We start from the raw sequence: 24282 nt of genomic DNA on the forward strand, positions 1-24282 counted from the left end.
AGACACACACACACACACAGCTCATTTCTAACCAGAACCACATCAGTGAGGCTATGTTGGGCCGGAACCTCCTCCATGCCAGCTCCCTTTTAGCTCTTCAACAAGCCTGCAAGCGCCGGCATGGTGGCTGGGGCTGGCCTGGCACAATCTGTTGCATGTTGCAAAGATTAAAGAAGAACCTGCTTTGCCCGCTGTTCACATTTTACTGCAGTGCGACTGTATGAAGCCTCGCTGTCAAGAAAATTCCACACAGAACGGGGGAGGACTTAGATTCTCTGACAAAAATACAGCTTTAATGAAAAGCCTCTGACTGCAGGTTAATTCAAAATAGATCTGACAATCGACGACTATTTGGATAAATGAATGTCAGGTTAATCATTAATAGAAAAGAATCAGTACAGTAGTAGTAAAAATGAGTGTGAGTGGCTGAAAAAAGACTACTACCTTTTTAAACTTTTTTATTGTAATATTCTAGTTTGCTTAGTTTTTTTTTTTTTTATCTTAAAATACCTTTTATTTATTCCTTTTGACCTTTTTATTTAGGTACTCTTTTATGTCCTTAAGAACTCTTACCTGCCTAAAGAGAAATAATTAATACGTTATACTGTCGGTTAACAGATGGGGAACCAAACTAACATGGAGTCTGTTTTGTTTAAAATGTGTCTATATGTGATGAAACTAAAAACAGAAACACAAAAGTGACATTGCCCTGACCTGCACTCTTCAGTTTTGGACTGCTAGCGTCACTTTAAGTTTTAAAAACGAGCACATAATGGGAGCCAACCAGAAGAGAGCTGACAGACTGGGTGGGAGTTCACGTTCTGCATTGACATAATTCACGTCTCCATGGAATTCCAATTGCTTGGCAGGATTTGAAGCCTGAAGCTTGGGGAAAGTTTCAGCCTGCCTGTCCCACCCCTCCATGGATCCTACTATAATACTGCTGCCTGTCAGGGACTCCCAAACTCCCACACATGGATTTCTATTAACCAATTGACTACTGGTCTCATCTGATGAAACCTTTAGTGGTATTTTATTTAGAGGAGAATGTGTCCACTCAACACTCATTTCTTAACCATCATGAGGTGCCAGATTCACAAAGCATTTTAAACATTAAGCATTTTAGGTTTAAGGTACTTGGAATCGTTTGAAAAATTACGATTCCAGTGGAATCGTTTGGAATCGTTTTAGGATTTGGTTTCAAATCTGATCATGGGTTCCAAATTTAACATGCGCAAGTTTTGGTTTCCGTAGCGATAGGAAAAAAGGTCAAACAGAATTATCACCCAACTCTTCAACTCTATAAAGCTTTTCAGCCTCTTTCGGCTCAATGTTTTGGTAAATTATGGCACATTTGAAGTTCTGCCATTCTTAATAGTTCCCAAATAAACTCCAGTGTATACATTTTTATTTCAAAAACATTGGTTCTGCACATTGTTTGTAAATTATGTGTATTCAAAAGGGAGCCACATGAAAAGCCTCTTGGCTTCTTAAATCTGTCACTACAATTAGGCTATTGATTCTGTATTACTCCTTTATTTTGTTATAACCTGTTCTAAGGTTGTTTAGACTATTCAAATAGCATTTTTGGTTTTCATACAGTCGACTTGTGTGCTGTATGTTTATTTGCATGATGTAAATGAACAAACAAACAAGTTGACCGTTCGGTCCACAGCACCCTGCAGCAGAATGACAAATTTAGTGACCAACTGGTGAAGAAATCATCTAGCAGCTAATGAGTCAGATGTTGTTGTTTTTTGCTCAGGAGTTGGTGGAGACCAAAACAGAGCTAAGAGGAGGGTGAATATTGCCAAGCAGACAGACATAGAACAACATTATCGTCCCAGTGCCGACCAACATATTAGCCATAACAACTTGTTAAGATAACAGTATGCTGTGGCTGTGCTTCTGTGTTTTCTACTCATCAAATATACTTAAAGCAGCTTTAAAAAAAAAAGTCTTAAAAGTTTGGATAAATCCAACATCTGAAAAAGGAGAATGAACTACCCTGTAATTGTTTTAAATAATTTATGTGAGTATTGATGTGTCCATATGTTGGCCTATTTTGATAATAACCACGTGCTGGTAATGTTATTAGCGTTAGCAACACCTGTGCCTCTAAAATAATAATATTGCTCTGCGTCTGCTGGATTTGTAAACAGACAACTGTCGGCTAACATGTTAGCAAACAACTTGATAAGCTAACAATATCTTTTAGTTTTTCTGCCCCTACTGGTAAAAAAAAAAAAATCACTTCATACAGCTTTAAAATGGGAGCTAAAACTGTTAACTATTGTATACTTCATGCAAGTACAAATAAAATGTATTATTTTTATTATTGGTGTGTCCATATTTGGGCGTATTTTGATAATACAAAGTTAATGGCACTCTGTACACACTGGAGCTGCAACTTTGACTAAGCTAAGCTAGCAGCAGTATCTTTAAAGCTAGCTAACATTTAGTGCAGGTACTAGCATTAGCAACGCCTGTGCTTCAAAGATGTTGCTCCATGTCTGCTGGATTGGTAAACAGACAACTGTCGGCCAACATTTACAGCAATAACAACTTGATAAGTTAACGATGTCTTTTAGATTTTCTGCCCCCTACTGGTGAAAAAACACTTAATTAAGCTTTAATGTGAGTTTTAACTGTTTGGTAAAGAAGAATTATCCCTGTAAACCTTTGTATACTTTTTAAGAGTAACGTAACTGATAGCTAGGTTTTTAGAGCTTTTTGATAAAAGCATATTGCACATTTTCCTTATATCATGCAGCCAACTGTCAACCTTAGCTAGCTACATGTCAGTTTTCGATAACGTTAACTAGTTCGGTTGGTGAAAGTACTGATGTTTATATATATATATATATATATATATATATATATATATATATATATATATATATATATAAACAGGATTATGATACCGCAGAGTGTCAACATGTGCTGTGTGCAGACAGGTGAGGTCTCTTACCTGTTTCTCTCCGAGGAACAAACCAAAATCCTCTCGGAGCTGCAGCCGCTCTCTTCTCCGGGTCTGACCGCCTCTCCTGGTGGATTCCCTCGTTAAAAAAACACAGCGTTTAGCTAGTCCTCTTTCAAACCTCCGCAAACTGCGACATCTTTCAGGTTTACTCCGCAGTCACCCGTCGGTCCCCCTCAGCCATTTATACGGTGGGAAGATCCGAAAAATGTACCACTAGATAACCGTGGCTTCGGTGTTTCTCTCCTCGGTTAAAAAGTAAAGTTCCTGAGTGAAATTTAAAAAATAAAAAGGGTTTCTTCTTCGGAGGGGACTGAGGAACAGTTTCGGCTGGTGGATAAACAGTTACAGTGTCTTCTCCCCTCCGGTGCCTACTGGCGTGTCTGTGTAATCAGATGCTGCTCGCCACAATATCCATTCATCCTATTACACAGTTTAACCCTTCACTGTTGCTGCCCGGCTCTATGCTGCCTTCAGGGCTGTCGGGAAAACCGCTACTACAGGCTGGGAAAAAAACATCCATCTCCTCACATGAGCATAGTAATGAGTTCATTTAATACATGAATTAGAATTCGTAGCAACTAAAAAAATAATTAGTAATACAAAACTAAAAAAAAATCTCCCTTTACTGTACCTACGTACAGTAGGCCTACAGTTAAAAAAACTATCTTAATAGACTAGTGGAAAACCCTGTCAGATTAATTCACTTGTTCACAGTCAAAAAAGAAAAAGAAACCAACAAACAAAAAACGTTATATCTCTTTATTTCCAGTCCAAACAACAAACGACTAATGGTAGTAAATTATATATTAATAATTGTGGATATTTAAAAATTAGATGTATTTTAAAAGCCAATTTATTGTTTTTCATGTAAGACAAATTGAATTTTAAAATTGTACTAACAAAAAACATATAATCTTGACATATTTACAAACTGTGGATTTCAAAAGCGAAAGTTTTTTTTATTTTACAAGCCATTTCATCTTATGCCTGTTAATTAACTTGATACTGTAAAATAAAGAAAAAGAAAATATCTTTATAATCTACCTTTAACTCCAAACCAAAAATAGTATAGTTAACAATATTATTGAAAGGTTGATATTTAAAAAATAAATTTATTTCACAAACCAATTTATCGTATGCTTGTAAGATAAATTGGCTTGCAAATCAGTGGGAAAACTTAACTTTATGTTTACCTCCAGGCCAAAAAATAGTATAGTTTATATTATTTAAAAACAATATTTAAAATTAAATGTATCTTACAAGCCAATAACGCTTATACCTTAACTTTTTAAAAATGTACTACTCCTCACTTTTTCCATGTTTTCAGTCCTAAAACACATTTATGTTATTTACTTCTGAAAATTGGCCTGTTATCTATACCGCAAACAACAATCTGTGTCAAAACTGTTTATTATATTCATTTAGACAAAGGTTTTGTGATCTGTGTATCCGTCACATTTCTAAAAATTTACCAGAATACAAACAAGTTTCGGTATTATTCGTAGGAAAAAAATCTTAAATCAACCAACAAGCTAAACATGGAGGATTGAGTTCTCGAAGTGTACCTGAAGGCACCATTAACCCAGACCTACCGATATAGCTGGGTTCACACACACACACACACACACACACACACACACACACACACACACACACACACACACACACACACACACACACACACACACACACACACACACACACACACACACACACACACACACACACAGTCTGAAAATTAAATAAAAATATATTATTTTCATTCTCAAACAGTTCCTTACCTTAACACACGGCAAATGTTTGTTGTTTAAATTAAATGAAGATTTTGCAAAGCTATTACATATACATTATATTCATCAAAAATCAGTTTGCTTTACAAACAGCGCCATCCTCAGGACACCAGCACAATCACAAAAACACTGCGCAACTGGTCACTTCAAGCACATTTCCATATAAAGAAATCAGTTTCTTCTAATTGCTGACTTTTTACAGCTTCACTCAACAAAATACTTTAAGCCACATTCATATAATGGTAAGTATTAAATATTATCAGAAGTGTAACGTGTCAAGACTTCAAATTTCATTTTAGAAAAATGACTATATTCTTTCCAGAAAACAAAACTCACGAGTCTCCACTCAGCAGTGGTGGAATGTAACTAAGTAGGCTACATTTATTTATGTTGTGCTTAAGTACAATTTTGAGGTACTTGTACTGTACTTGAGTATTTTCATTTTATGCTTGAGTAAGATTTTGAATGCAGGACTTTTACTTGGAACTGAGTATTTTCATTGTTCCTCCACCACTGCTTCACCCTGAAAGCTGATCTTCACATTAATCTCTGATGGAAGTCTAAATGACATTTTAGCAGGACTGAGGCAGGAGAGTCGATCGCTCCATCGTCACCGCTCCTCTGCGAGCAGCGATCTGAAGTTCTGCAGCTCTCTGATGCTTGTTGAAATCCTGCGGGACGATTCATGAAGAAAACAGTTACAGTATCTCCTGGGGTGTACACAAACATGTTATATATTTACAAAGAATACAGTAACAGAAATGTAATTAGAGGCTCCGATATATATGCTCACTGCCATTGACGGCTGTTTTGTCTGAGGATATCATTTGAAATGTATCACCTTCCAAAGGCGTTGAGCAGGGAGGAGATCTCCTGTCGGCTGAGCTGAAAACTGGGTCGCTTGCTGCTGGACGTAGGCAGAGCCTCAATCTGGCGCTCTGAAAACAAAATCTTTAGCGCTGTTCCTAATCCCTGAGTCTGATGATGAGAGAGAGACAAAGAAGCAAATCACAATGAAATCGTACAATACAATACATACAATGGTTTGACTGCATCGTTTAAAGGTACACTGTATAGTGTTTTAAGTATTTTATTAGCTAAAATCAATGTCTTCATTCATAAATATGTCCTCATTGGTGTAAAATGACCTCTGCCAATGATCTGACTTATCCTCGTAAGCGAAGAATTTCTTATCTGTATTTACATTGGATGGGCAAGTCCAAGGAGGCTTACATGTCGTTCCGCCATTTTGAAAAAAACTATAATCGCTGAGAGGGAGATAAACAGTCCTTCCAGTTTTTTTGTGATTGTTGCGGGCAAAAATCCTTGATTATGCGGCATGTTTTCTTAAAAAATGCGATGGAATATGCGGGATATTTATGCAATTTTATGCGATGAAATTGCGGGAACTTGCAAAAACGGCGGTTTCATCGTGGCTTCATCGCGGGGTTTGCAGCTTTTCGATGACGTTCACGTCGCGTAATTACGTCACTTCATAACATTCCCATGGCAACAGGGGAAAATGGCTGCTCTTGTGTGAAGTAAACGCAACATTTTTCAACTTTCTGCTAAAATATATGTAACTTTTTTGCAACGAAAATGCGGGGATTGTGAAATCATGCAAGCCCCGCATATTTTGCGCGGAAATCGGCAGTTTATGCGGCGAAAGTGCGGTGTTTTTGATAAAATGCGGCCCCCGCATAAATATGCGGACTTTGGCTGATTATGCATTGAATTATGCAATCGCATAATCGTGTTTTTCTGGAGGGACTGTTTAACATTCACCCACAGATCATACTGAACGTCATTAATATAACTGTTGTTAAAATGACTGGCCTGCAGTTTCCCCCACAGTCGACACTTGAAGCAGCCCACGCAGTCCATGATCCTGGAGATGTTGAGGAAGGCCAGTCTGATGTCCTCCTGAGGAAAACACACTCATGTCACTTTCAGAAATACGTTAAAACTGGTTCATGACAACAGAAAAATAGACTAGACTCGAGTGTACTTTTTCATTTTACTGCTTTCCTAATCAATATTAAGTTATCTGTGTTCCAAGTGCAGTTCAACTCAAATTCTTTGACTGAATCACTGCAACGTCACACACAAAAACACAAAATCAAAATGCTCTATTTTGACAAATCTTTTACACATCCAAGCAATGAACACATTACATTTCTCTCAACTGCTGAATCTATGATATCCTACCGGACGTTTTGGAGTTATTTGCTCCTAAACACCGGAGCCTTTCCTTTAAATCTGGTGGACATTTAAAGGTGCACTATGAGTTCCTGCATGACGTCACTTCTGTTGACGTTCAAAGTAAATACCAAACAAAACAGAGCATGCTCTCCCCTCCCCCCATGTTTCCGTAACTGTCATGACTAACTGACTAACTGTCACTAACCCCCACCCCCTCCCCCAACCATCTTGTCGGTGATTGGCTGAAGTGGTTTGTTGTATTTTGGTGCCTATCCTGTGCCTCTAGTGTTTGTTTGACGTTTACGACCCCCGTGTAGTCTCCCGAGACCGGGCTTTTTCACGGTGTGTTCAGGGGGCAGGCAGCTAGCGGATCAAGGACAGATGCCTACGATTTGAGACAAAAATGAAATCGCGCTGAAACCATGCAGGAACTCATAGTTACATTTTCTTTGTAGCTAAGAAAAGAAAACATCAAAGTCAGTACTTGGGAGGAGGTTGGGGAGGCTCGATGGTGTTTTAAGCCCCCAACGTCTCCTTCCAGGCAGCGCTGCGACCGATGACTTCAAGGCACCTAACCCTAACCCTAACCCTAACCATCGCCTAATCCTAGTGCCTTCCAGGCAGCGCTGCCTGGAAGGAGACGTTGGGGGCTTAAAACACCGATAAACATTGAGGAGGCACTGCGTTTTCTTTTCTTTAAGAATTTTTTTGGGCATTTTAGACCTTTATTTTGACAGGACAGCTGAAGACATGAAAGGGGAGAGAGAGGGGGAACGACATGCAGCACAGGGCCGCAGGTCAGAGTCAAACCTGCGGCTGCTGCATCGAGGAGCAAACCTCTACACATGGGCGCACGCTCCACCAATTGAGCTCCCCGGGCGCGCCCAGCACTGTTTTTCAACTTCAGTACAAACAGAAAACAGAAAAGAGTTTCAACTGGGGTGTGTAAATGATGACTGACTTTCAATTAGAGGGTGAAGTAGTCATTTAGTTATCTAGCTATCTTTCTCTTGTTTAGTGAAAAGAGGTAGTCTCATTTTAAATTATATAGAGCTTAAACAGTCGTATCATGTCCACAAAGCCCTGCTGTCCATGTCTGTCATAAAACATGGGTATTATTCTTGCTTGATAAATTCAGCTGGGTTCTCCTTTAATATAAGAAGTAATTAATCTGTCCTTTATTTTTATTTCTGCAGTTTAATGATTGACAAACCTTCAGTTTGGCTGCTTCCTTTTCATCCCCAGCAAACAGAGACGTCTCATCAAAGTGCAGAGGGAAAGATCTGGAAGAGGAAAGTCAAGTTATACAATGAAGATGACAGCAGCGCAAGAAACTACACTAATGAGAAGTGAAGAAATGTCATTGGACATCATCTATAAGCTGCTCCCACCACGACTGCCTCCATAAAATTAACTATTCAGAAAAGATGTTACAGGAAACTAAAACAAATGTAAAAATGACTTGCAAAAAAAACCTGAGAAATAACTATAAAGCTGGCACTTTTATCTGGTAATTTTGTATTTATTTTCTCTTGCATAATTTATATTTTTTACTTTTATTATTATTTTAGTTTAATATACCTCTTATCATTTAAAAAAAAAAAAATCTCTGGAGATCAATAAAGCCTCACCTCATCTTAAACTGGAGTTTATAAAAAAAGAAATATATATATATATAACAGAGAAATGTTATTTTCTTGCAAAATTGAAGAAGAGATTTTAGTTTGTCTTTTGTGTTATGAATGAAAAAAGTGAAAAGTAAATTAACAAAAATGAACATTTAACATGTATATGGAAATTGCAAAACTGACAACATAAACTACAGTATATTAAATCCGGAGCTGTTCTGGTGTCAGTATCAGACTTGTCTCGCATTAAAATGGCTGTCGAGTGTGTGATGAGAATTTTACTCGAAAAAAAGATAAATATAAATTTGATTGTTGGTTCTAGCTCGGAGGATGTTTCCCGAATTGACCGGAGTTTAGAATGCCAACAAAAAGAAAGCGGAGGTGAGGGACATCCAGCAGAACCTCCGGGCAGCACCGGAACAATCCCGTGAGTGAAACGTCGCTGATATAGACTAGTGTCAGACTGACCGGGCCAGCTGCAGGATGTGCAGCAGCTGCTCTTTGTGTCTGCGGTCCTCCTCCGGTCGGCCGGTGTACAGGCGGAAGGAAGGCTGCTGGAAGACAGGCAGAGCTTTGGCCAGCGCTCGCAGCTCGATCAGAAACAGGAAGTACAGGTTGCGGAGCCTCTTGGGGCCTTCGCCGGCCGTCAGCTCCGAGTCAAAACGCTGCCTGAACTCGGACACGTTGTGACCCCACTTCTTCTGAAACCAGCTGTCTGAAGGAAAGAAAGGATTAACAGAGAGAGAGAGATATGGTTAGGAGTAAATAACACAGCTAAGGAAAGTCAGCGCTGACAGGACATTTACTTAAAGGCAGTTACACACCAACCAGACGGCCGACCCTCGGCAGAAAAGGTAGTTGGACTGATCAGTCTCCCCAAAAGACTGATCCCAAAAGACTGATGGTCAAAAAAAGTGCCTCGGAACACACCAAAGCAACGAGACGTAATACGTCGCCATAATAGCAGGCGGCGCTAATCTGCATTGTCGCCCAAAAATGAAAACCGGCAGCTGATTGGCCGAACGCGTCACATGGGTCTGGTTTCTCCAGAAATTCAAAGACAGACTGTCATGGCGGCTTGTTCAGAATACGATCTCATATTGTACTAAAATAGTTCACCGGAACGTGTTTCTGAAAACATTTTAAGCGAGAAATAGGCCGTGCAGTTGCTGAATCTGTCTTCATTTCAGATGAACAAAGGTCAGTTTAAAAGATTTTCGTCAGATTTTGAGAGACTCTAGTCACGCTCATTCCGCTCGCCACATTCGGGTGAGTCCCGACTGCCCTGTCTCCGACTGAACACGTCAGGTCAGCCAAAATGAAGGCCGACCGCCCCTCAGACGGACGACGGTACGGAACACACCGAACAGACTCGAGTCACTGACCTCGCCAGACGTCCGACGGCCGATTATCGGCCCAGTGTGTAGCTGCCTTAACCCTCGTGTTGTCCTCCTGAGTCAAAACTGAAAATCAACACTTTTTTTGACAAATTTTTCAATGCTTTTTTTTCAACATTTTTGACGGATTTTTTTAAAACTTTTTTGTCACTTTTTAAAACATGGTTAGTGCCTTGTTTGACGCTTTTTTCAAAGCTTTATGCTGTTGTTTTCTAGGCTTTCAATGCCTTTAGTCGCTTTTTTTCAATGTTTTTGGCGCTTTTGTCATTTTAGTCAACATTCTTTGACGTTTTTTTTACATTTTAATTGCAAAGAGCGCTGCGTTGAACCATCCGTGTTATTTTTGGGCAATTTTGTTGAAAGAAACCCACATTCACATATAGAAAACTTTGAAAAGGGGTCAGACTTGACCTGAGGACAACAGGAGGGTTAAAGGTATAATATGTCACTTTTCCGCCTAAAAAATGTCTAAAAACGACTACCTATATGTTTTATATCTTTTCGAGTTGTGTACTTACATAATCACATATGTTTCCAACAATTATTAAACCCAGACAAATCTGTCATTTTATTCAAGGTAACCTCTAGGTAAGGTCATAAATTGACTTTTTATCCAGTTTTAAGCCACTTCTTTACAATACACTTTCTAGATCTTGGTGGTTTTTAACTACATATTTTAACCGGATGTAGCATTTTGGTCATCGGGCGTCTCGATCGTAAGTTATCAAAGAAACAAGTGGAGCAAACATTAGCGGCAGCTCGGCTCGCAGCCCCTCCGAGACGTCCTTTTCCCGCCAAACAGCGCCGGAGAAACGCTAGACTTCTAGCATGAAAAGTGCTTTATTCAGTATTTTTACCAGTTTAAATCACCGGGTCCATTTGTTTTGGAGAGGAGAAGACCTCTGCGGATAATTCCGCTCCTGGTAAAAACCTCCTGAATCATGAACACTGAAGGACTCCTAACCGGGAGTAGCTGACTGCGAGGACGGCAACGGTGGTGAAGACAACAACTCCCATGATCCCACGCTACTTCACGATGTCACCAATTGTTTTGACGGAGAGACCCCTAGTAGCAGAGAACTACATATTGTGCGTTTAAAGGAAAGGTTTGACATTTTGGGAAATGCGCTTATAATTTTTTTTGCTGAGCTTTATATGAGGGCGTCGATACCGCTCTCATATGCTAAATATGAAGCTACCGCCAGCAGGCCGGCTAGCTTAGCTTAGCACAAAGACTGGAAATAGTAGGAAACAGCTAGCCTGGCTCTTTCCAAAGGTAACAAAGTCCCCCAACTCTAAAGCTCACCAATGACAATGACAACGTTCCCAGACAGTCACGATGTGGAGTTCTTTATAGGGTAGGGGGACACAATTGTGTCATTTTTAATGTTTTTAGTTTGTTTGTGCACTAAAGAAACAAGATACGCAATGTTTTTCTTCCACTTTGGACAGAGTAAGGCTAGCTGTTTTCCCCTGCTTTCAGTCTTTATGCTAAGCTAAGCTGAACAAACGAGCCAGTGAGGGTTTGTGCGAATGTCTCACCATCCAAGAGGTATCTGGCGCTCAGGTGTATGTTGATGCTGGCGTGGAGGCCGGAGATGAGCCGGTAGAACGCCCTCTTCTCTACACACTGACCTGAGGGACAAAGACAAACACACAGAGAAGAGAGTTTAAGAAAAACTGGACAAAAGAACAACTTTTTCTCTCTTCAGGTGAAATGTCAGCTCACCTTCCAGCCAGCTGTAGAAGGTCTTTGCTGTAAATAAATGAACACAATGTTGTGGTCAGACACACGGAGAACAAAACCGACAGTCCAAATGAAGTGAATAGTGGTGAGATGTAACCTCTTACCTTCACTTCCTGAGCTGCTGTGGAACAAGTTGGGAATTAGTGGTCGCTTGATGGTATACGGTCTGTGAGGGGGAAGTAAAGGGACAGAACGATGAACTCTGCTTCTTACTCTTTTACATTTTACACATTTAAGCAATAGTGTACCGGGCTTCAAATAAAGGCCTTCTGACCTGATTGATGCAAAAAGGGTATACTATGCAGTACTCTCCTCAAATTTCCATGTATAGACTACTAAATAATACTAAAGTAATCCCTCTTAATCACCACTTATGACCCACTAGAAGTGTGTGGTGCAGGGGCGATTCTAGGATCAGACCTTTAGGGGGGCTCAGCCCCTAATGAGAATGTGACACGGATACAGTGCCTTGCAAAAGTGTTAACCCCCCCCGCTAAATCAGTAATTTCACTGGATAACAATGAATATATGTATTTATTATTATAACAGAGGATAAATGCAAAAAATATGAACATATGAAAAAATGACAAAAGTCCCTTTATGGACTACCAGAATCAAATGATTTGATAATGAGGTGTAAACAATAAATAAATAAAAAATAAAACTTTCCTTGACTGGGTTACAGGTGCATAGCATTGGCGACAGCGACACAGGATATTAAACCTGTTTCTTTGAATTGTCCTCTGTCACTAACAGACAAGTTCGCAAACTTTAACTTGAAGCACTAAAATTGATTAAAAAAAAAACAAATTAGAATAGAATTTGTTTTTTATTATTATAATTTTTAGGGGGGCTGAGATGAAATTTAGGGGGTCTTGAGCCACCATAAAAAAGATCTAAAATCGCCACTGGTGTAGTGGTGTCTGTATCTGTAGAGACCCTGCCCCTTGCCTGGATTCTGGGTTTTATTTTATATTTTGCTGTGTTTGGGACATTTCTGGGCGGTAACAAAGAGCCTTTGGGCCCCATGTGTGTAACCCCGAGCCAACACTGTAACAGTGGGCAGGGTGTACAGCTGACATAGACAGACAGAAACAGACAGGATGAAGCTCTGCATTCACTCATAATCTGACAACGCGGCACCTTGGGGGCGGGTGTATTTATTTGTGTTTAGAACATAATCTCTGAGAGACAATGAGAAAAGAGACTTTTATTGCCGTGATTAGTGCTTTGTACGGCGCTCCCTCTGATCATTTATGCTCTAGCTTGCTCAACCAACACTGTTTTACATTCATACCTGCTTAAGTATGAAAAGTAAAGGTATGTATAATGCAGTAAAGTGTTCCCTCAGTGTTTTCCTCTTCTATCGGATGTTTCTGGATTAATATTCCTGCTGCATTAATGTGTATGTTGCATTTCCCTGCTGTAGATGTTTATGGTTGTGCTCATTTTAACTCCTTTATATACTACTGGGTAGCTTAATCTACAGCGATGCATTATGGTCTATAAGATCATCGTATGTTTGTAGCGTCGCTGTCCTGTGAGAACCACGTATCTCTAAAAAGTCAACTTTTCATGGTGTTATGATGAAACAGCCCTGTTTTCAGCTTTGTGACGATGCATTTTCCAGCTGATCCAAGAGGCTTTTTAAAGACTTTGAGCCCTATTTTAACGATCTAAGCGCAGCGTGTAGCGCCTGGCGCAGGTGCGTTTAGGGCGTGTCCGAATCCACTTTTGCTAGTTTGACCGCGGAAAAAAGGGTTCCGTGCGCCGGGCTCATGGTTCAAAAGTGTGGTACTTAGTGTCTTCATTAATTCATAGGTGTGTTTTGGGCGTAACATGCAATAAACCAATCAGAGATCATCTCCCATTCCCTTTAAAAGCCAGGCGCGTTTATACCTTGGCGCATTGCTATTATGATGGAGGATTAGCACCGTAATATTTGTAATCTTTTGCATGTGTGTGCTGCTGTCTTCCCTGTGTGTGTAACAAGCATAGTGTGCGAGAGCTGTGCACGAGTCTAGGCGCATTTTACTAATGCTCTGTTAAAATAACAATGAAATGCTGCGCTATTGACTTTAGACCAGGTTTTTGTTGGTCAATGGCTCGATCACTTCCCGCTGCCTCAAGATAGCAATACGCCCAGAATGCACCTGATCACACCTCCCTGTAAGACCAGCACGCCCACGGGCGCACAGATGGGCGCAGGTGCATTTGCTATTTAAACGACGTGGGCGCTGGACAGGAAATAGACACTTGCGTCGGGCTTTGCACGTCCAGGTGCAAGATAGGGCCCTTTATTTAGCTTAAGAAGTAGGAGAATTTTCTCAACACATCAGTTTATCACAAACATTCGACATCAACACATCTGAGGATGAAACTGCCATCTGCAAAGCAACAAAAAATCTGAAGATCATCCTCTGATCTGCGCTGTAATCGTTATATAAGGTGAGTGTTTACTTGAAGCAGTTCTCCTCGTAGATGCTGTTCCAGATCTGCCAGGCCTCTGGTCCTCTGTAGGCCGTGAAGCGCTCCGGGTTCAGCAGCAGGTCCACATACTGGGAGTCCGGTGACTCCTCATCTGGGAATCAACAACACAGACAGCTGGAAGTCACTACAACAACTTCCCAACCTAAGAAAACTAAAGAAGAAGCTGGAGGAATATTTACACACTGGCAGCGTTATAATAATCCACCTATAATAATATAATATAATATAATAATAAACATCTTGCATCTTTCACATCTCAGACTATACTGATATTGCACTATACCTTCACTCTCTTCAATTGTTACTGTATATTTCTTGTAAATTCTATTGTATTGTTATACTGTATACTTAACAGTATTTTTTTTATATTTCTTACTGTCCTTTCTGTTTTTATTCTTTATATGTTAAGTGAGTGTTGTACTTTGAGAGCAGAGATTAACCAGAGTCAAATTCCTTGTTTGTTTACGCAAACCTGGCTCAATAAAGCTGATTCTGATTTTGTTGTGATAATGTTATGGGTATTGTCCCCGATAAATAAACAATAAAATACAATAAAATAAACCAAGATCAGATAGTAACGCACAACATCTTAGCTTCTAATGATCACAAAAACAGAATAAAAATTACATTTTGCAAGTAAACGCTTATCTTGTCTTGTGTCCTGAATGAAATTTTTTTTTTCAAACGGCAAAAGTATTAACGGAAATGTCACAGTTCAAGGTGTTTTCACTGTTGTTTCAGTTCAATAATTGCAACATATTTCCAAAAGACAGCAAGTAATTGTGTTAACAAAATAATCACGATTATGATTTTACGGGGATGACCCGACCCCAGATAAGCAGACGCAGATGGATGGATATGATTATTTTTCTCCATAATCGAGCAGCCCTACGTCTAGTGTGCACTGAATCAAATACACAAAAGTTTGTTTATGTTTGTTCATCTGGCTTTTTTGCTCAGCTGATTGAAAAGTACCGTCGACCGGGCGCCTGGATTACTCAGTTGGTACAGCAGGCGCCCATATATAGAGGTTTATTCCTCGACGCAGCGGGCCCGGGTTCGACTCCGACCTGCGGCCCTTTGCTGCATGTCATTCCCCCTCTCTCTCCCCTTTCATGTCTTCAGCTGTCCTGTCAAAAATAAAGGCCGAAAATGGCCATCAAAGTAAACAAGTACCGTCGACCACGCAGAAGCGCTCTGCCTCGTCGTCGTGTTTGCTCCAGTTGAGCAGAGCCTCTCTGGTCTCGTCGCTGGAAGTGAAAACAGAGAAGTCTGTTGGTTCAAACTTTGCCCCTGTTTGGCTCAATTATTATTTTTTATATTACACATAAACCTAATATGACCCAGCATTTTTTAAGTAGTAAGTATTAGTATTTCATGTTTAACAGTGATCTTATATTATCGTGACTCACCTTAAAGAAACATCTACAGCTCCGAGATGCCCCGCCTGCTCACACTCAACCGACTGCTCGTTTAATTCTGCTGAATACTGCGCACACACACACACACACACACACACACACACACACACACACACACACACACACACACACACAGAGAAAGTGTTACTTGTAATCCTCAAATTTGTTAGAGTGCCTTAAAAATCCCTCTCTACTGTATATCAGCAGCACCCCCAACATTAGTTATTTGTGGTGATACCATACTTTTCTATAAAGCTCCAGAGTTTATTTCTTCAAATGTCTTTTTTTAATATCTTTTTTTTTTTTTATACTGCCTCTTAACCCCTAAATCTCTTATCGTTTACTCGAAATTACTTATTTATTATCCCAAAATGCGTTATAGTGGGCCAAAAAAATTATTTATTTTTTATAATCCCGTTATATTATCACCTCCTATAAATCCCTAAAGCTTTTAGAATCCCCATAATTAGTTATTTATTTAATTACATTGCCAAAATCTGGTTTAAACATTTAGGGGATTTAGAGCTTACTAATAGGCACTGTATTGGAAATGAGTGGTTGCTTGATGGTATACAGTCTGTGTGAGGGGGAAGTAAAGGGAGAGAGTAATGAACTCTGCTTCATTCATCTATTTCCTACATTTCCCAGATTAGACATGGAAACAGTAGTGTACACGGCTTGAAATGGACGTCACCTAACCTGTCAGATGCAACAAAGTTATTAAGTTATTATGCTGTTTTTAGTCTGGATCAGCGGAAGTACATTTTCAGGATAAAGCCTGACAAAATGAAAGCCCTCTGGCCTGTATGATTTAAAGTGCTCATATTATACTCATTTTCAGATTCATAATCGTATTTAGAGAATAGGTTTACATGGTTTAATTTTCAAAAAAACACCATATTTTTGTTGTACTGCACATTGCTGCAGCTCCTCTTTTCACCCTGTGTGTTGAGCTCTCTGTTTTAGCTACAGAGTGAGACCTCTCACTTCTGTTCCATCTTTGTTGGGAGTCGCACATGCTCAGTAGCTAGGTAAGGACTACTAGCCAGTCAGAAGCAGAGTATGAGGGCGTGCCCTGACAGTAGCTAGGTAAGGACTACTAGCCAGTCAGAAGCAGAGTATGAGGGCGTGCCACGCTAGCAGCTAGGTGAGCATTATAACGTGTTACAAAGTGACCACGTTTGTCTCTGAAGTAAAGGCTGGACTACAATAGAGCTGTTTGGAGCAGTTTGTGAACAGTGTTTTCTGTTGGAGATGGTGAGTCCCTTTGGGGTGGACTTTGGGCTTTTTCACTTTGTAAACCTATAACGTGCACAAAAAAGATATATAACACAATACATAAATAAAGGAAAGGGAAAAAGCCAAAAAGCATAATATGAGCACTTTAAATAAAAAAAAATGAACATAGAACTCAAAGAGATTCCACACTGGGGACTCCTGATCAGCTGACCCTGACTGACTCACCTTGTTGTGGGAGGAGGATCTGAGCCCCTCTGGCACTTCGTTCTGCGGGAACACACAATCTTTAGTGAGTCTGATGTGAATACAGGTGAGTGGTTAGTTAACAGCAGGTAGACGAGAGGAGAGGAGAGGAGAGGAGGAACTCACAGGAGAGCACGGCTGCACAGCACAGTCCTTCAGACCACAGTGACTGCGGACCGTCCAGAACGGACACGCCTTATTCAGGTTCACCTGTGGAGGATCCAGTCCAAACATTTCATGTATTACTGTCCCGTCTTGTTTATTTTGCAATGTTCTTTCTCTCCCTTTCTATTCTCTCACACTCCAGTTGACACCAGTGAACTTTCCAGTCTGACTCTCGTATCCACCCCCTTCCTTCCTTCTTACCTTCCTTATCCCTCTGTGTGTGTGTGTGTGTGTGTGTGTGTGTGTGTGTGCGTGTGTGTGTGTGCGTGCGTGCGTGCGTGCGTCATGACTCGTGTCATGATGCAGAAATATCTGGCTGTGGACACTTAAATGACTAATTCATAATTACAGTTTCCCCTGTTTTTTTCTAAAATGAAATGAGGGTGGTGTCCAAATTAAAGTTCAGTTTAAATGCTGCCATTTAAGATAAAGATAACTGAAGTTGAGTGTCATCACTCTTCTTCATCCATTGTACAAATGTATACGTTTATGATGCATCATTTTGTGTTATTAGTTAGGCCTATTGTTATATACTTTGAGTATTTGTTAATTATGAGTTGTTAATAATTGCTACTATTACGCTACGTGGGTGTCTGTGTGTGTGTGTGTGTGTGTGTGTGTGTGTGTGTGTGTATTTTATCCATCAGGTCGCCTCACCTTGTAGAACCTGAAATAGTCGGACTCCAGAAGAGTTTGAAGTTTGGAGAAAAGCTGGTCGTTGTTAAAGCGATCGATGGTCTCCACGTCACAAGTGCAGTCGTCCAGGTCTCCTGTGACCTTCATTAGACACAAAACACACGCACAACTTCTTATCTACTGAGCATTTCTTTCAGAGTAGAGCCGCAACGATTTATCAATAAGTCAATCAGTTGTCAACAATGGAATTAATTACCAACTACTTTGATAATCTTTTAATCGGTTTGAGTCATTTTTTACATATAAAAATGATCTGATTCCAGCTTAAATGTAACTATGACTAAGTGTGACTAAGTTTCTTCTCTCCTCTGTGACAGTAAACTGAATATCTGTGAGTTGTAGACAAAACAAGACATTTGAGGACGTCATCTTGGGCTTTGGGAAACACTGATCCACATTTTCGGGACATTTTATAGACCAACTAATAATTTATAGATCAACTAATCGATTAATCGACATGTTTTGTGTGCAAACATTAATATGTAAAGTAACTAAAGCTGTCAGATAAGTAGGGAAGTAAAAGGTACAATATTTGCCTCCGAAATGTAAGGCAAGTGGAGTGGAAATGATGACACAAATGCCTAAAAATGAAAATACTCAAGTAAAGTACAGCAAAAGTACCTCAAATTTGTACTTAAGTAGGCCTACAGCACTTGAGCAAATGTACTTAGTTACTTTTCACCACCATTAATAAAGGCGTGTATAATTTACCACATATAGGCCTACATGTGTTTATTTTTTAAACAACACAGGTTAGTTAAAGTTAATCTTTTTTTTTGGCCATTTTTAGGACTTTATTTCCACAGGACAGATGAAGACTAAGAGGAGAGAGAGGGGGAATGACATGCAGAAAAGGGCCGCTGGTCGGAGTCGAACCCGCGGCCGCTGCGTCAAGGAGTAAACCTCCTCTATATCTGCGCCCGCTACCAACTGAGCTAACCCGGCCACAGGTTAGGATACATTTAATTGCTCTAGCAGGTGGATGTCTTAAACACAAGCAGGCCTATTTGAAGAGGGTAGAAAGTCACATTACAACGGAAACTACATGCAGAATATTAAATATGCCGAGCAAAAACAAATATCAGGTTTGTGTGAGTGGCGGTGGCTGACCTGACAGAAGCACCTGCTGTCCGCACATCCGGACACCTGGAGGAGGAGCAGGAGGACCAGCAGCTTCTTCTTCATAACGAAGTCCGTCTGAAAACTACACCACACACGCTCTGGAATTAGCTTAACTTGTGTAGTTTATCAGTGGAATATGGGCGGACCAATATGGGTGAAAGGCGGTGAAATGATGCCAAGTTTTGCTCTTCCTAGTTCCTCATTTCCAGTCCGCTACGTGTAATACGTGACAGGTTGACTAGCAGCTTGAATCCCACGCTGTCAGACTCACTGGAATCCTCGCAGTGTGTTTACAATCCAACACGTTGTCCTGTAATCTGTTTTTAACTTAATCTTCTTTTCTTTTTTTTTTTTTTTGGTCAACTGGAAGTGCATTTTCTTCCTGTTCGCGCACAAAACAATCCGACTGAAACCTTCAGCACGTCCAAAATACAGCCTAAATACTTTCTCCATTAACTATTATACACCGAAAATAATATCCATAAATATATTTTTAATTTAATATTATACAGGCTTATTTTTTTGTATATACATTGGAAAAACACATAGCCCTATTTTCCAAACTGATAAGATTGCATTATTTCACGGCCGGATAATATAAGTATAAGTATAAGTATTTTTTTATAAAGTGTTGAGAAAAAATATCTGCAAACGTGCTGATAACCAAACTCTTTTCAGTTTTATCCTGTTTTATGATATTAAAATGTTTTTTGTATGTGTTTATGTGCAGTTTAGTTTAAAGTAGGCGGCGTCTTTGTAATGTAATAACATTAGTCAGCCACACGGCGGAGCTAGAGGACACTCATTTATTTACCTCTACACTTAAAGGGACATTCCTGCTGAAAACAGGGCTGGGTTTCTGACACCATGACAAGTTGACTTTTTGGGTGTTTTATTTAATTTTATAGCATTTTGAAAAAAAAATAAAAAAATGACAAAAGAACGGTGAAAAAAAGTGACAAAAATGTTGGAAGAAGCTTCAAAAACACGAGGGGGAAAAATCGACAAAAGAAATCGCTGAAAAAAATTGACAAAAACCCCAAATAGTGACTAAAAACCTGGGAAAAAAATCGACAAAAACATCGGGAAAAGTGACAAGTGTTGAAAAAGAACAACAAAAGGTTGAAAAAAAAGTTTTCATTTAAAATTTTGACCCAGAAAAAAACAAAAAGTTGCGTTGTCCATGGGAAGACAACACAAGGGTTAAGTGGTTCTTACAGAACAGCGATACTACAAACATATAATGATCGTATAGACCATGATGCATTGCTGTAGATTAAACTACCCAACAGTATATAAAGGAGTTCAAATGAGCACAACCTTAAACATCTACAGCACTAAAATGCAACACACACATTAATGCAGCAGGAATATGAATCCAGAAACATCAGATATAATAGGAAAACACTGACAGGGAACATTTTACTGCACAAGAATACACAGCCTACTTTACTTAGCATACTTTAAGTACATTTTGCTTGTTTTACTGAAATGGGGTTTTGAATGCAGGACTTACTTTTCCAACCAACAGTCCAAACCCCAACAATATATAAGAACATTTTAAATTATTAACAAAACATCACATTTTATAAACTCTTCATGTGTTAGGCTATGCAAAATTAATACATTTGTAAAGTAACACTGTCAAAAAAAATGAAGTGGAGTTCAAAGTACAAAATGTGTCTCTATTGTAGTGAAGTAGAAAGTAGAAAATGTATAGTGGAAAGTAACTAAGTTTGTTCTCTCTCTCTCTCTCTCTCTCTCTCTCTCTCTCTCTCTCTCTCGTTCTCTCTCTCTCTCTCGTTCTCTCTCCCTCTCTCTCTCTCTCTCGTTCTCTCTCTCTCTCTCTCTCTCTCTCTCTCTCTCTCTCTCTCGTTCTCTCTCTCTCTCGTTCTCTCTCTCTCTCTCTCTCTCTCTCTCTCTCTCATATATCCTGATATCCAAAATGGATATCATATTCTTGCTGCAAAACAAATCTACCTGTAATTTAGTAACCTGAAGTAAACTGTACTTACAGTAAGTGCAATTTGAAGGTACTTTATTTGAGTATTTCTACGTGATGCTATTTTATACTTCTACTCCACTACATTTACCTGACAGCTTTAGCACTAGTTACTTTACAGATTCAGATTAATAATACACATTATAATTAGGATGTATTTTTATTGTAATTGCTTAATTTTGGGGGGAATTCACAAGCTACCCAGCAGTATATAAAGTATTTCAAATGAGCTCAACCTTTACACACACTCAACATTAAAAAGATGAGTACATTATTGCATCACTGATTACAATAGCTACAATAATATAATATACCTAAGTTTGTAATGGGCCATTTTGCATGATGAACACTTTTACTTTTGGTACTTTCAGTGTATTTAGATGCTAATACATTTGTACTTTTACTTGAGTAAGATTTTGAATTCAGGACTTTTACTTGTAACAGAGTATTTCTCCTCTTATTGCTACTTTTAATTAAGTAGAATATCTGAGTACTTAGTAGTTACTGGCTGAAACTCATTATATGTTTTAACATAAAGTTAATCAGTAAAGAACTATAGCTGTAAAACATAAAGTAGAAGTAGGCTACAAAGTAGCCAATTAAAAGTAAACTTTGGAAGTGTAGGCCTACTTTCCACCTCTGCTTATCTCAGTAGGCTATGCGTTATTTAAACATTCAGCTTCATGTCTCGTTGTCTTATTTCTTTTTCTTACATATTCTTGCAGTTTCGTCGCTTCCTCTCTCTCTCTCTCTCTCTCTCTCTCTCTCTCTCTCTCTCTCTCTCTCTCTCTCTCTCTCTCTCTCTCTATTTTGGTGCTTCTTCGCGCTGCCAAGCCCCTGACGTAATGCTCCGCTGTTAATGATTAGCATGTGGAAACGAGCAGCGTGAGCCTCCCTGCATCAAGGCGGCAGAAATGCAACCGGATGTTTACATGTGCCTGCCTTCAAAATAAAAGCCGTTGGCATTTGTCAAACTGTTGATTGAGGTTGCATACAACAACAAAAAAACACCAAGATAGTAAGATTAAGTGCATGTATTCATTTTGTTTTGGTAGAACTATGAATATATGGCAAACTGTATAAAAACTTTTTGGTAGATAAATGTACAGTAGCCTGTTGTTCTAAAGTCTTATCTTTAATTTAGAAATATTAAATGTGAATATTGTAATCATGTTTTAATTAGTGTTGCTGTGTCTGGGTCACTGCTCTTTGTGACTATATAATTGCTATATATATAATTTGTTCTCAGGTCTCTCTTGTAAAAGAGATTTTGATCTAATGAAAACTACCTGAATGAACAAAGCTTAACTATGATTTTAACTAACTATGAAAGTTCTTGGCAGCAGTTGATTCTAATAATTGTATTAAATAGCACAACAGCTTGTAATGTTATTATGATCAGTCATTGCTGTCATCAATAGTCGTTTGCCCAAATTCATTATTCACACTTACCTGTAGGCTACTTTAGATTTGACATTGTGCATACATATCTAGGGTATATGCAGCCCACCAATGTTAATTTATTTGTATAGCACCTTTCACTACACGTAAACCCAAAGTGCTTTACACTGATTCTACTGTTAACCTGTCTATATTTTAAGATCCTTATCTATAACCTGTTTATAATGCATGATCCTTATCATTAACCTATTTATATTTTAGTATCCTTACCATTCACCTGTTTATATTTAATGATCATTACTGTTAACCTTATTTAGCATTTTGGATTTGCATTGTTATTTTATACTTTATAATTCCATTGTTGCTCTCAAGTCAAGTGAAATTCTATGTGGACAATTGTTTGGCTTCGCCGCACTGCAGTACTTTATTTTGAAAGCTCTTACCAGAAGTTATGCGCTGCTTCCGTTCATCTTGACTGTGGTGTTTTAGACCAGAGCAGCCGAGCAGCCCGTCTGCTGGGGAGAGACAGAGGAAAAGTTAGTCAAGATGGCAAATCCCACAGACCCGGAGTGAAGGGGCACCGCTCCCCGATAAAAGCTGAGCCTGTCGCCCGACCTGAGACAAACACAACGATGCAAACTGCTCCAGGAGGTAAGAACCATCCAGCTCGGTTAACCGTTTCTCCAACAATTCAAACTGAAGTTTCTAAAAAAAGATTTCGTTGTTTTGTCCACTCTCCTTTTCGGCTTCAGTAATTTAGCCAAGAAAGAAAACGCTAACGTAACCTTTGCTATCTATCAGATCCATACTTCATGTTAAAATTACACAATGTTACCAGTTAACTAGCTAAATGTTTTTCATTTGAGTTAGCTAGTAGCAACCGTTAAGGGATTTTTATACCGCCGCGCGGCAACCGCCCTGACAACCGCCTACCTGCAAGAGCGTTTCCGAAAAAGCAAAGCGTTATTAAAAGCGGTTCCTGCCGCCCGGCGGTTACCGCCAGAAGTTCAGCACGGTGACTCTGGGCGGCACAACAAAATCTGCGCGCGTTCACAAAACCGTTTCACCTCTTCCGCTTTCTCCTCATTGAAATGACTGGAGGCTGCGAGTTATCGCGCGGCGGTGTGAAAGATCCTTTTATGTTATCGTTGTCGTTTTGCTGACGGTGTTCGGAATAGTAACTTTGCTTACGTTAACTTACGTTACAGTTAAACAGTTCGTACATTGGAAATATCTAGACAGAAAAGGGGATACCATAGAAATAGATATGGGGGATACAGATAAGGTTGTATTTGTTCTTTTTACAAACTGCTCACACACACACACATTCGCCACCGGTCATTCCCTGTGTGCTGATGAAGCAAAGTGACAGTTTTAGACAGCGGTAGTCTGCTCCTAGCTTACTCTCCGGTATTTCTTCTCTTCTTGCTAAAACTCACAACTACAGTCAGTACTCGTTTTTAAAATACAGCTTTATAAGACTAACCTGTCATTAAAATAACGGAGGGAAGTCGCTGCGAACGTCTCTACAGCAGCACACAGCCCTGCCAACGGCCGCCGTCGGTAACCCGGCGTCCTTCCTTTGGAAAAGTCCGGGATGCAGCGCCAGTAGTACCGACAGCTGTATTTTTAGGAATGGGTGGATACCAAAAACGAAAAATATTTATTTTTGTCTCGGCGGTGAATGCCACAAGCCCATAGGCGATGGCGAGGAGGCGACCTATAAATGCTTGTATGAGTTTTTGAAGGCTGTTTT

General features: G+C 39.5%; 3 protein-coding genes across 13 annotated transcripts in view; 1 reads left to right on the plus strand and 2 right to left on the minus strand.

Moving 5' to 3' along the window:
• Window positions 1-3409, minus strand: part of pacsin3 (protein kinase C and casein kinase substrate in neurons 3) — a 44507-nt gene extending 41098 nt beyond the window's left edge. For 3 of the 4 annotated variants that reach the window (XM_031323520.2, XM_031323524.2, XM_031323519.2), the window contains exon 1: window positions 2972-3409. The gene's annotated coding sequence lies outside the window, so the exon portion shown is untranslated. Of the gene's footprint in view, window positions 1-68; window positions 93-2971 lie in introns of those variants that run through there. The other variant, XM_031323522.2, reaches the window with a different exon arrangement.
• Window positions 3410-4375: 966 nt separating this feature from the next.
• On the minus strand, window positions 4376-23044 carry ero1a (endoplasmic reticulum oxidoreductase 1 alpha). 2 transcript variants are annotated; one of them, XM_031323504.2, is made up of 16 exons: window positions 22970-23044; window positions 19112-19205; window positions 17963-18082; window positions 17267-17350; window positions 17123-17164; window positions 15650-15726; window positions 15414-15487; window positions 14208-14328; window positions 11852-11913; window positions 11730-11756; window positions 11543-11635; window positions 9072-9318; window positions 8189-8258; window positions 6610-6696; window positions 5615-5751; window positions 4376-5444 (listed from the first exon to the last, which is right to left on the minus strand). In XM_031323504.2, exons 2-16 carry the CDS (start codon window positions 19184-19186, stop codon window positions 5384-5386), a joined length of 1377 nt encoding a protein of 458 aa, XP_031179364.1. In that variant the 5' UTR covers window positions 19187-19205; window positions 22970-23044; the 3' UTR covers window positions 4376-5383. The 2 variants fall into 2 exon arrangements, with proteins under 2 accessions (XP_031179364.1, XP_031179363.1); XM_031323503.2 differs by lacking the exon at window positions 22970-23044 and having other exon boundaries at window positions 19112-19489.
• samd4a (sterile alpha motif domain containing 4A) overlaps window positions 22992-24282 on the plus strand; it is a 65362-nt gene continuing 64071 nt past the window's right edge. For all 7 annotated transcript variants that reach the window (XR_004896813.1, XM_031323497.2, XM_031323498.2 and 4 more), the window contains exon 1: window positions 22992-23177. The gene's annotated coding sequence lies outside the window, so the exon portion shown is untranslated. The remainder of the gene's footprint in view (window positions 23178-24282) is intronic.

Source organism: Sander lucioperca, chromosome 3 (genome assembly GCF_008315115.2).
Source record: "Sander lucioperca isolate FBNREF2018 chromosome 3, SLUC_FBN_1.2, whole genome shotgun sequence".
NCBI classification, from domain to species: domain Eukaryota; kingdom Metazoa; phylum Chordata; class Actinopteri; order Perciformes; family Percidae; genus Sander; species Sander lucioperca.

Coding starts and splice junctions, on each gene's coding strand:
- ero1a (XM_031323504.2), bottom strand. CDS start 19,186: ATGAAGAAGAAGCTGCTGGTCCTCCTGCTCCTCCTCCAGGTGTCCGGA. Junction 17,351..17,962: donor ACTATTTCAGGTTCTACAAG/GTGAGGCGACCT, acceptor GATCCTCCACAG/GTGAACCTGAATAAGGCGTG. Junction 15,488..15,649: donor GCTGTAGATGTTTCTTTAAG/GTGAGTCACGAT, acceptor TTTCACTTCCAG/CGACGAGACCAGAGAGGCTC.